Source organism: Syngnathus leptorhynchus, chromosome 5, assembly GCF_054491065.1.
Source record: "Syngnathus leptorhynchus isolate UIUO chromosome 5, UIUO_Slep, whole genome shotgun sequence".
NCBI lineage: Eukaryota > Metazoa > Chordata > Actinopteri > Syngnathiformes > Syngnathidae > Syngnathus > Syngnathus leptorhynchus.
This window is the reverse complement of record NC_141199.1, coordinates 5,279,679-5,291,323: the sequence shown is the minus strand read 5'-3', so window position 1 is coordinate 5,291,323 and position 11,645 is coordinate 5,279,679. Positions and strand designations below refer to the sequence as shown.

The following is an 11,645-nucleotide window of genomic DNA, read 5'->3' as shown; positions in this document are numbered from 1 at the left end:
TTTTTTAACAGTTTTTTTTAAATACTTATAATAAAGTATTGCATAGTTGTTTTTTTACATTGTATCTACTCAGTGACTGTTTATAATGGTTTCTCAGTCAAATATAATTAAATCTACTTTTTCTAACGATAGCCTCGATCATCAAATTAGACAAAATAACCTTTCAAAGTCTGGTATCTCTCTTCTCATGCATTACAGAGCCATCTTGCAAGGTCACTGGAGAGCTATTTAGTGGAAGATTACTGCCCCTATAAGATTATCCATGTAATGAATGGCATGTATTTGACCAAATTGTTGAGGAGGGGGGGGGGTATTTTACGCATGAAATAGGTAGTTCTATATGTAACGGGGTATTTATGATACTTATGGCAAAATGGGGTTTTAATTACACTGGAAATAGGGTTTTATTATATTCACTCAATTTTATTTCTTCAAGCATTTGTACAAAATACATAAAAGCATCAGGATCCAAATAATCAACATAAAAATCTGTATCTGGATCAATATCATTTTATTACATGCAACCAAATAAAATTTTGTAAATTAAAATGTAGGTAGTACAAGTCGTTCTACTATCAAATACTCAAATTGAGTTTCACATGATGAGTTGTAAGAGCAAAAACAAGGTAAGTGTAACAAAACACATTAAAAAAACAGCTTCTGTAAACAAAAAGACTTATTCTCATAGCCCTGACTTCTGCTCATCAAAAGCCGAGCTGCATTGTTTGATTATGAACTTGACGTGTGGCTTGAGCAGGTGGCCGTTAATGTATTTACACCGTTGGTTCACACAGCACTCACCGCATTGTAGGGCACAGGAACAATGGCAGGTAAGGCACAAAAATAACATGGAGAGATTATGACGGACTATCTGGTGGGAGAAAATTATGGCAGGGAATATTACACAAACATTGACCACCAAATTGATTTACTTTTATTGTCAGGATAAATAATCATTTCACACCAATGACTGGTTGAAAAGTTTCCTTTTTTGAGGACAACAATCAATGAATGTACAGTACTGTATTTGACATCAAATTAACTTCACAAATTCTTAGAGAACAAAATTGTGGACAAAAATATTATATAACATTTAGCAGATGACATTACAACCCAAAAGCATATGTCAGCTTTCTTGTCGTTGTACAGGGCATACAATTGTTCATTTCATCGTCACCCCAATGTGTTACAGTGATTCACACTGTATCATAAATCAAGTAATTCATGCACACAAGTCCACAGTGTTCATTTGAAATTTAATTGTTTCCAGTTCCAGGACCACCGGTGAATGACTGTAAGAAATTGTAGATCCTTGTCGTGTATGGTACAAAGTCGTTTTTGTAGATGATGATAGTTTTGTTGTGAGCAGTCTGGAATTCAATTTCATTTAGATTCTTCGGCACTTCTTTTTTTTCCTTATCATTTTGAGTCGAGTCTAATGGGGCAAAAGGAGAGGAATTAACTAAGTGGAAAACAGACAGAACGCCTTCACTGAAACTTTGAGGGCTCCCACTTTAACTCAGAAATGTTAATTTTAAGCTACACGTGGGGAAAAATACATAAACAAAACGTGAAGCTATTTTGATCGACTCGAATCCTGATCACATTTACTTACCTGCGCTGTTTTTGAATCGACCCGTGTAATACAAATATGCAACGGAACCGATCATAGTCCACACACCAAAGGCGTAAACTGTAGACACAATTCGGTTCCACTTTTTAACATCTTTCAACATCATTTTTTCACTCGAAAGAGTTGAGTTTTGAAAGAGAAAATGTGTTCCGCTAGCTTGACCTAGAGTCGGGTGCCGCCATGACAGTGTAACCCGGAAGTAAACACAGCCAACTGGACTGCAGTCACATGACGACGAAGTGTAATGTTTTTACGCTTGGAGAGTAACTAAACAAATAATAAATGTTTTTCATTGAAAACTCTCTAGCTACCCAATAATGTGTGTGCGTGTGTGCGTGTGTGCGTGTGTGCGTGTGTGCGTGTGTGCGTGTGTGTGTGTGTGTGTGTGTGTGTGTGTGTGTGTGTGCGTGCGTGCGTGCATGCGTGCGTGTGTGGAGATATCTATCTATCTAGATAGATAGATATATCTATATAGAGTTGCAGTAGATCTATCTATCTATCTATCTATCTATCTATCTATCTATCTATCTATCTATCTATCTATCTATCTATCTATCTATCTATCTATCTATCTATCTATCTATCTATCTATCTATCTATCTATCTATCATTATATATGATATATATATTTATATATATATATCCGTCCATTTTCTGAACCGCTTAGTCCCCACGGGGGTCGCGGGCGTGCTGGAGCCTATCCCAGCCGTCATCGGGCAGTAGGCGGGGGACACCCTGAACTGGTTGCAAACCAATCGCAGGGCACACAGAGACGAACAACCATTCGCACTCGCACTCACACCTAGGGACAATTTAGAGTGCCCAATCGGCCTATCAAGCATGTTTTTGGGATGTGGGAGGAAACTGGAGTGCTCGGAGAAAACCCACGAGGACACGGGGAGAACATGCCAACTCCACACAGGGAGGGCCGGAGGTGGAATCGAACCCGCACCCTATTGAAGATGCATCCAGGAGGTTTTAAACCTATTTCTCTGGCAGAAAAGGGTGTTGGTTATCACAAGCTCATGATCAGCACACCTGGAGAGTAAGAGGATTCCATTTGACTTGGCCTTCCTGACCCCCTCACTACCTGGTAAAGTGTTGTTCCAGAGCTTGTGATCTTTGCCAAACCGGGCATCAAAATCTCAGAGGAGAAGGATTTTGTCTTCCTCTGGGATGTTTGATAGAACCTGGTCCAGAGTTGCATAGAAGGTCTCCTTGTCATCCTGTGAGTCCAAGGTTGGTGCGTAGGCACTCACAGCGGTAAGCCATCTGATCGTGTGAGAGACTCAGTCATAAAGTCATGAGACACTCATTAATGCCTGTTGGAGATTTGGAGAGTTAGAAGATGATGGAAAATCCTACTCCGTGGATTCTAGGCTCATCTGCCGTTTTACCCTTCCAAAAAGTATAATCTCCTTTTGCCTCGTTTAGTTGCCCTTCCTCGGCCTGGCAGGTTTCGAACAGGGCAGTAATGTCAATGTTGAACTTTTTCACTGTCCATAAGAGTTCTCACATTCCATGCTCCAAAGTTCAATGTCCTTTGTTTTTGACCGCTATGAGGTGAACCCAATGAATGTGATATTCCAGTCAGGTTTTAGGAAGCAGGCTATTTTTAGGGCCCCTCATTACGGGATGAGCAGAGTGGATCCTTAATAGGACTGCTCAGACATGGGCACTGTTGGATGGATACTCTCTCTGCCTCGGTCTGAAAGCAAAGTGACAGAGTCAAGCACCCACTCCCTCACACACACATTGGGTTGCTACTGTGCTACTGTGCTACTGTGCTGGCCATTTGTCTACCGTCGATCATCGGACACGTAAGTATGGCTGCGGAACAAGAGGTTTGTACTGCTTCGTGCACCAACTGCACCCTTCTGTTAGAGAGGTTGTCCCTGCTAGAGGGACCTGTCCGCCAGTTAGAGCAGAATAGTGCGATAACAGTAGATGTGGCGGACCCAGTCGCGGACTGTAGTCAGCCCGCTAGCCCCGTTAGCATTAGCCCCAAGCGGCTTGCTAATCGCGATGAGCCAGGTAAGACGCATAGCCGTCCAAAGTCATCTCGGTCTACTGGCCCTCGCACCTTGGTCATAGGTGACTCCATCACCCGAAATATCACGCTTAAAAATCCAGCCACGCTAATGTGTATTCCTGGGGGCAGAGCACCCGACATAGAAGCTAATCTTAGGGAGCTGACTCGCAATAGGACTAGTCAACAGCGTAGTTCCAACAACACTAGTTACTCGGATATAGTGATACACGTCGGCGCCAATGATGTTAGGATGAGGAAATCTGAGATCACAAAGATGAACAACGCGAGGACTTGTGATCTCGCCAGAAAGATGAGTCGGTATCGAGTATTTGTCTCTGGCCCCCTGCCTGGGAGAGGCTCTGATGAGAGGTTTAGTAGATTAGTCTTCCTTAATCGATGGATGGCTGGGTTCTGTAAAAAGCAGGGACTGTATTTTATAGATAACTGCTCCTCATTCTGGGGCCGCCCCGACCTCCTGAGGAAGGACGGCCTTCATCCTAACCGTGAAGGCGCCTTCACTCTTTCTGGGAATATAGATTACTGTTTGAGCCACTCATGACAGGTCACCTTAGAGAAGGCCGGGGCACAGGTGACTAGACCACCTGTCAGGATGGGTTTGGAGTCAGTTAAGTTAAAGTTAACTAGCGCTAGGCTAGACTTCCAGCATGCACATAGCTCCTTGTGTAGACTAGAGCGTCACAGTTTGAATAGTGCTACAGTACACATGAACACACTTTCTACTGAGGTGGCAGACAAATCCAATCGCTCCACCCCGACCGGTATAGCTGATGATATGGTGCCTGTTTCAGATATTACGTGTGTACCAAATATCTACTATCAAATTCCTACGGTCGTATCGTCCCACCGCGCTAATAAACAATTGAGAGGTGATGTCAGGCCTAGAGAACAAAATCTTACTTTCATTTTGTTTAAAAATCCTTTGATAAATACAAACCCTGATCAACCGATTACACTTAAACTTGGTTTTATGAATATTAGATCGCTTCATACTGTTAGGATACGGATTTTTAGCTATTGATCTGACTCCAAATTGCGATCAACACTTAACACAAGTTGCTATGTCCCAATCCACACACTGGCGCACCTAACAATTTTGCGAGTTCGTTCTGTCAAAGAGAAGACCAGTAGATCAATCAGAGCAAACAAAGCGCACTAATACAGGCCTGGGTCCCGTGTCCCTCACACTAAAACTCGTGCGTTTTTGTGACCACCAAAAGACGACACATTCTTCCGGGTTGCCCAGTTTGAAAGAAACACAATATGAATATTAAAACATGCAAAACATTGTGTGATGATTGGTCGATGGCCATCTCCTCCCCGCCGAGGTGTTATCAGGCGGTTGTTTTTTTTCCTCTCGAAGCCCAACCACCTGGACGTGGTGTTGTTCTTTGTTCTCGTTCCTCACCGACCTTGAGGTGCTATCGTCCGGTACTCCCTTCGTCCCGTACCGTCCCGTACTCTCTTCGTCTGGTACTCCCTTCCTGGGCCTGTTCCACAACACTTTGAAGAAGACAAGTTCATGCAGTGTGCCTGCACATTCCTCACCCCCCACCAATCCACACGAGCACTCCAATACTAGATATTATATTGATATGATTATAAGTTTAACACAACCTTAAAAAATATGTTTGCAAACTGCTGAAACCACATTTCCCTTTAACAGGCAGCCACCACATTGTCCCTGACCAAGGGAAGGCCAGGGTCCAACAGCATGAGAAAAACAAGACGATTGGTGACCTCTCGTTGCTGTAGCCTACTTCCGCTTTTGTGATCGTTGTTACAATTACGAATTACATTCACGATTAATTTACATTCATGATTAATTTACATTGGACTCACGACAAGCAGAAATAGCTCAGATCGCTTTTTGTTTCAGAAAATGCCTAATTGTACAAATATTATGTTTGAATTCATAAATAAAGTCAAAGTAGGTGGGAGTCCATCCCATAATTGTACATTTATGATAATGAAATTTTGCTTTTATTAAAACTAATTAATAAAATATACAATAGATTTTTTTTCATTTTCCCAGCCAGACCAAAGTGCGCATTCTTCCTTAACACAAAGGTTGTTGTTGTTTTTACATAACATGTTATAAAAATACTTAGGTTTCACCAGACAGAATTTACTGACAGACATTGCCAGACTAGATGAATGATAGCTTCAGGAGAGTCAGAACAGAAGCACAGGCTACCTCTAGTGGCATGTGAGATATTCACTTGTCTATGCATTATGTGATCTCAAGATCTCAAGTATCTATTTTCAGTTTTTTGTTTAATCAAATTCCATGCATTTCTTGATAACAGATCAGTTAGCATATTTTTTAATTGTTGTTTTCAAACATTTACGTAGACACAATGTTTGTTTAACTTCCAGGTGCACTAACTGTTAGCTGGATCATTATTGAAGGATATTTTTTTGCTTTTCTATAAGCGCAATCGTGATGTTCAAAATTGCAACAACAGTAAATCAACTTATCAAACCTACTATGCTACTGCATTTTAATGTTGGTCATTACTCATCATTCAGGAACATGAACCACCAAGTACTTTTTTCAATGTGGCACTTAGTGTAAAAAAATAGGTTCACAATCACGAATCTCAAATACAAATTAACAGAAGTCGACCATACCGTCGTACACAATAAGACAAACAAATATTGACCTCATTGGTATGCATCAAAAAGGCAATTGTGAGGTGAATTCTTGGGGAGAATGGACCAGTGATGATTATCCTCATGCCAACTTCAGGGCATGTCACTTTGTATTAGGACTGAATAAAATGGACAAAACTTTGGGCTACCAGTTGCCCATCCCTGTTCTCAGATATGTAATAGATCCAGATGGAGATACCAAGAAATAAAATGTGCAGTGTTGATCTCTTGTCTCATAATTGACTTTGTTTGTAAATCCAAAAGGGTTTAAGTTATAAGCAAATAATAAAGTGACTGGTCTCACTGTTTTAATACTTTTTGGAGGTGAGTGAATTAATGTATTTTCTGATCACATTCAGAAATGTGAAATGAGCAATGCCTCACAGTAAATATGGATGATGTCAAAACTAATTCCCCTCTGTGAGTCATCACCTTGTCGTGGTGGAGGGGTTTGCGTGCCCCTATGGTCCTAGGAGCCATGTTGTCTGGGGCTTCATGCCCCTGGTATGGTCACCAATGGCAAAAGGGTCCTAGGTGAGGGGCCAGACAAAGCACGGCTCACCCAAGCCCCTTATGATGAAAAACAAAAATGGACTTTGTTTTCCCTCGCCCGGACGCGGGTCACCGGGCCCCCCTCTGGAGCCACGCCTGGAGGTGGGGCTCGAAGGAGAGCGCCTGGTGGCCGGGCCTTCGCCCGGCCGGGCATAGCCCGAAAAGAAAACGTGGGTCCCCCTTCGCATGGGCTCACCACCTGTAGGAGGGACCAAAGGTGTCGGGTGCAAAGTGAGCTGGGCGGTGGCCAAAGGCGGGGAAAACCTTGGTCCGATCCCTGGCTGCGGAGGCTGGCTCTAGGGACATGGAATGTCACCTCTCCGGCTGCAAAGGTGCCCGAGCTAGTGTGTGAGGCAGAAAAGTTCCGACTAGACGTAGTCGGATTTGCCTCCACACATAGTTTGGGCTCTGGTGAAAGCCCTCTCGAGAGGGGCTGGACTCTCTTCCACTCTGGAGTTGCCCACCGTGAGAGGCGTCGAGCAAGTGTGGGCATACTTATTGGCCCCCGGCTGGGCGCCTGTACATTGGGGTTCACCCCGGTGAACGAGAGGGTAGCCTCCCTCCGCCTTCGGGTGGGGGGACGGGTCCTGACTGTTGTTTGTGTCTATGCACCAGATGGCAGCTCAGAGTACCCACCCTTCTTGGAGTCCCTGGAGGAGGTGCTGGATAGCGCTCCTTTTGGGGACTCCATCGTTCTACTGGGTGACTTCAATGCTCACGTGGGCAATGACAGTGAGACCTGGAAGGGCGTGATTGGGAAGAACGCCCCCCCCCGATCTGAACCCGAACGGTGATCTATTGTTGGACTCCTGTGCTCGACACGGATTTTCTATAATGAACACCATGTTCAAACATAAGGGTGTCCATGTGTGCATTTGGCACCAGGACACCCAAGGCTGCAGTTCGATGATCGACTTTGTAGTCGTGTCATCGGATTTGCGGCCGCATGTTTTGGACACTCAGGTGAAGAGAGGGGCGGAGCTGTCTCATTTACAAATAGATATGAACCATCGGCACCACTGTTTAGAAATTACTCACTACTGTCAATTGATAAAGTAAATATTCATCAAACCTGTCTACTCATCCATAAATACATATATAGGGAACACCATCTTCCAGACACTTTTCATAATTTCTTCACATTTGTATGAGATGTTCATTCATATCCAACAAGACAGAGGGACAATCGCTACCCACCTTCCTGCCGGACATCACACCATCAATACAATATCCACTTTAGAGGGCCCTCACTCTGGAACGAGCTACCAGTCCATATCCGATCCATATCTTCACAGGCTGCTTTTAGAAAGCACCTGAAACACCACCTTCTGCACTCATGATCCTACCAGTCCATAATTATTCCACTGGACTCAGCTGATCCATACGAAGAACATCAACCTAAACTACAATTCATACTCTGATAATTCTTTGTTTTTGTTATTTTCTGTTTCGCAGTTCTTTTGTTCCCTTTTGGTTATTTCTATCTGGTGTCTCTTTGATTGCTTAAACATCGCTAAGTGTTTATTTTGTTTCGCTTGTTTCTTATTTTTATAGTGTATCTGTTTATGTATGTATATCGCCCCCACGCACAGGAAGGGCCGGAGGTGGAATCGAACCCGCACCCTCCTAACTGCGAGGCGGTCATGCTACCCAGTGCATATATGAATATGATGAATTAATATTTAGCTTGTTATGCTTTTGCTTATTTATTTATTTTTTTGCAAACACTTGAAAAACATTTGCCTTCACAGCACTTAGTTGTATATATAACAGGAGTGGAGCTCTCTACAAGCCCTCGGCTTTGTTTTCCTCCTTGCACTGTTATTGCTGTAATAATATGTGCTAAACAATAAACTAAACTAAACTCATCACCACCCGGTGGTGGGTTGGCTCCGATGGTGGGGGAAGATGCCGATCCGACCTGGCAGACCCAAACGCTCTGTGAGGGTCTGCTGGGAACGTCTGGCAGAATCCCCTGTCAGGAAGATCTTCAACTCCCATCTCCGGCAGAGCTTTTCCCACGTCCCGGGGGAGGCGGGGGACATTGAGTCCGAGTGGACCATGTTCTGCGCCTCCATTGTTGAGGCAGCCGACCGGAGCTGTGTCCGTAAGGTCGTTGGTGCCTGCCGTGGCGGTAAAACCCACTGGTGGACACCGGCCGTAAGGGATGCTGTCAAGCTGAAGGAGTCCTATCGGGCCGTTTTGGCCCGCGGGATCCGAAGGCACCTGACAGGTACCGGATGGCCAAGCGGAACGCGGCTTCGGCGGTTGCTGAGGCAAAAACCTGGGCGTGAGAGGAATTTGGCGAGGCCATGGAGAATGACTTTCGGACGGCTTCGAGGAAATTCTGGTCCACCATCCGGCGTCTCAGGAGGGGGAAGCAGTGCACAGTCAACAGTGTATACAGTGGAGATGGCATGCTGCTGACTTCAACTCGGAACGTCGTGAGTCGGTGGGGAGAATACTTCGAAGATTTCCTCAATTCCACCAACACGCCTTCCATTGTGGAAGCAGGGCCTGGAGACGATGAGGCGGACTCTCCAATCTCTGGGGTCAAAGTCACTGAGGTAGTTAAAAAACTCCTCGGTGGCAAGGCCTCGGGAGTGTATGAGATCCGCCCGGAGTTCTTAAAGGCTCTGGATGTTGTGGGGCTGTCATGGCTGACACACCTCTGCAACATTGCGTGGACATCGGGGACGGTGCCTCTGGATTGGCAGACTGGGGTGGTGGTTCCCCTCTATAAGAAGGGGGACCAAAGGGTGTGCTCCAATTACAGGGGAATCACACTCCTCAGCCTCCCTCTCAGCAGGATCCTCGAGGGTGCATGGGAGTTCGCCCAACCAGTCCATATGTGTTTTGTGGACTTGAAGAAGGCGTTCGACCGTGTCCATCTGGCGGTTCTGTGGAGGGTGCTTCGGGAGTATGGGGTGCCGAGCCAACTGATAAGGGCGGTTCGGTCCCTGTATCACTGATGCCAGAGGTTGGTCCGCATTTCCGGCAGTATTCGTTCCCAGTGAGGGTTGGACTCCGCCAAGGCTGCCCTTTGTCACCGATTCTGTTCATAATTTTTATGGACAGAATTTCTAGGCGCACCAGAGGCGTTGAGGGGGTCCGGTTTGAGGACCTCAGCATCGCGTCTCTGCTTTTTGCAGATGACGTGGTGCTGTTGGCTTCTTCAGGCCGTGATCTCCAGCTCTCACTGGAGTGGTTCGCAGCCGAGTGTGAAGCGGTCGGGATCAGGGTCAGCACCTCCAAATCCGAGTCCATGGTCCTCGGTCGGAAAAGGGTGGAATGCCCTCTCCGGATCGTGAGCTCACACCGTGAGCAGGGTGGTGGAGGACCCACAGGTGTGGCTGATCAGGCTCGTTAGGAGGAAGCTCTTAAGGAGCGTGCTGCCAGCAACGCTTCGCCTGTCTACTTATGTCGATCGCCTCCACAGCTGTACCTCTCGCATCTTGTCGCACCCTGCTTGTCAATGCCGCGTCTTCTGATCCTCCGGTCTGGCGCTCGATCTCTGCCACAGTTCCGCCAAATTCTCTGACCATCTCTTGTTGCCTTTTTAGCTCTTAGATCCCCTCCACGGACCTTCGACCGATCCACCCCGTTCTGGTCGGACTCCACACGCTCCACCATCGCAACTCCACTCCGTACTCCTGGCTTGGACCCTCCTGCTCCATCGCTCAGCATTCAACCCCAATAAATACTCCACATTCATCTTGGACTTCTGAATTGTTTCTGCATGTGGGTCAAAGGTATCACTAAAACGATGACAGGCACAGAAATTCAGTTTTCCTATGGCCAAGTCTCTTGTACCAGTTTTAGAAAATAATTATACTCCATTCAGTAATTTGAATTGATTTTAAATCGTTTTTTTTCTATCAGTCTGTACATAGATAGTATTTGCTCACATAACGGCTATACACCTTTATCGGAATCTATAAATTCTTAAAGCTAGAACAGTTTTTTATAAAACTCCTTTAGGTCTTTTTTTCCTTTGAGAATAACATGTTACCAAAGAAGTATGCCAGAGATGTAATGATGAGCTATCAGCCTGAAGAGTTTCATCATTTTAAAAGACAACTAGTCATTTTGCCTCCGAGAATTAAAAACAAATCTGCTCCCAGTTGAAACACAACGCTGAGGAGTCATAAATCTATGACTAGAGTGTTAAGACGCAAGGATTCATACTATGTGACAGCAGCATATTACTGAATGATCACACGTTCCTCAGTATCGTACGGGTGATTTTATGCATAATTGCCTTTGCTTCCATATTGACTCGTGCTATTTACTTTGGAGAATCAGATTAAATGTAATGGTTTACAGATGACATGTTCTGGCAATGATGAGTGACGAGTCTTTTATGCTTTGTTTAAAGCACTGATCCCGATTTTGCCAAAGATAAATAAGAAGCACAGTCATCGCTCTGCTGGGTGTACAAGTCACGCCTCACTACCATTATGAGTTCAAAGTAAACAAATCAAAATCCCCAATATTACATAAGGTGTAATATTTGGACGTGATGCAAAATTCACTTTTAGAAACTGATCTCTGAATCTGCTCTTCAATGTGTTAGTATGATATACACACTATAAAAGTACTCAGAAATTTAGACGTGTGTACTCTAGACTGTGGAATGTGAAATCAAATGATCTTCACAACTGACACCAGGAAAGAACTTTTTTTTCAATTTCACATACCTTTTTCACTTTGAGGATCGTTCCCACCTTTCAAAGGTAGCATACTTTGAATTGT

General features: G+C 44.7%; 1 protein-coding gene across 1 annotated transcript; it reads right to left on the bottom strand.

Annotated features, from left to right (window-relative positions):
• Positions 1 to 487: 487 nt before the first annotated feature.
• On the bottom strand, positions 488 to 1,847 carry LOC147056290 (small integral membrane protein 26-like). Its single transcript, XM_085912485.1, has 2 exons — positions 1,616 to 1,847; positions 488 to 1,435 (listed from the first exon to the last, which is right to left on the bottom strand). Exons 1-2 carry the CDS (start codon positions 1,737 to 1,739, stop codon positions 1,257 to 1,259), a joined length of 303 nt encoding a protein of 100 aa, XP_085768611.1. The 5' UTR covers positions 1,740 to 1,847; the 3' UTR covers positions 488 to 1,256.
• Between the last annotated feature and the right edge of the window lie 9,798 nt (positions 1,848 to 11,645).

Excerpts from the sequence above, each read along its gene's own strand:
- LOC147056290 (XM_085912485.1), bottom strand. The coding sequence starts at position 1,739 with ATGATGTTGAAAGATGTTAAAAAGTGGAACCGAATTGTGTCTACAGTT. Across the intron at positions 1,436-1,615 it reads TCGATTCAAAAACAGCGCAG|ACTCGACTCAAAATGATAAG; the intron begins GTAAGTAAATGT and ends TTGCCCCATTAG.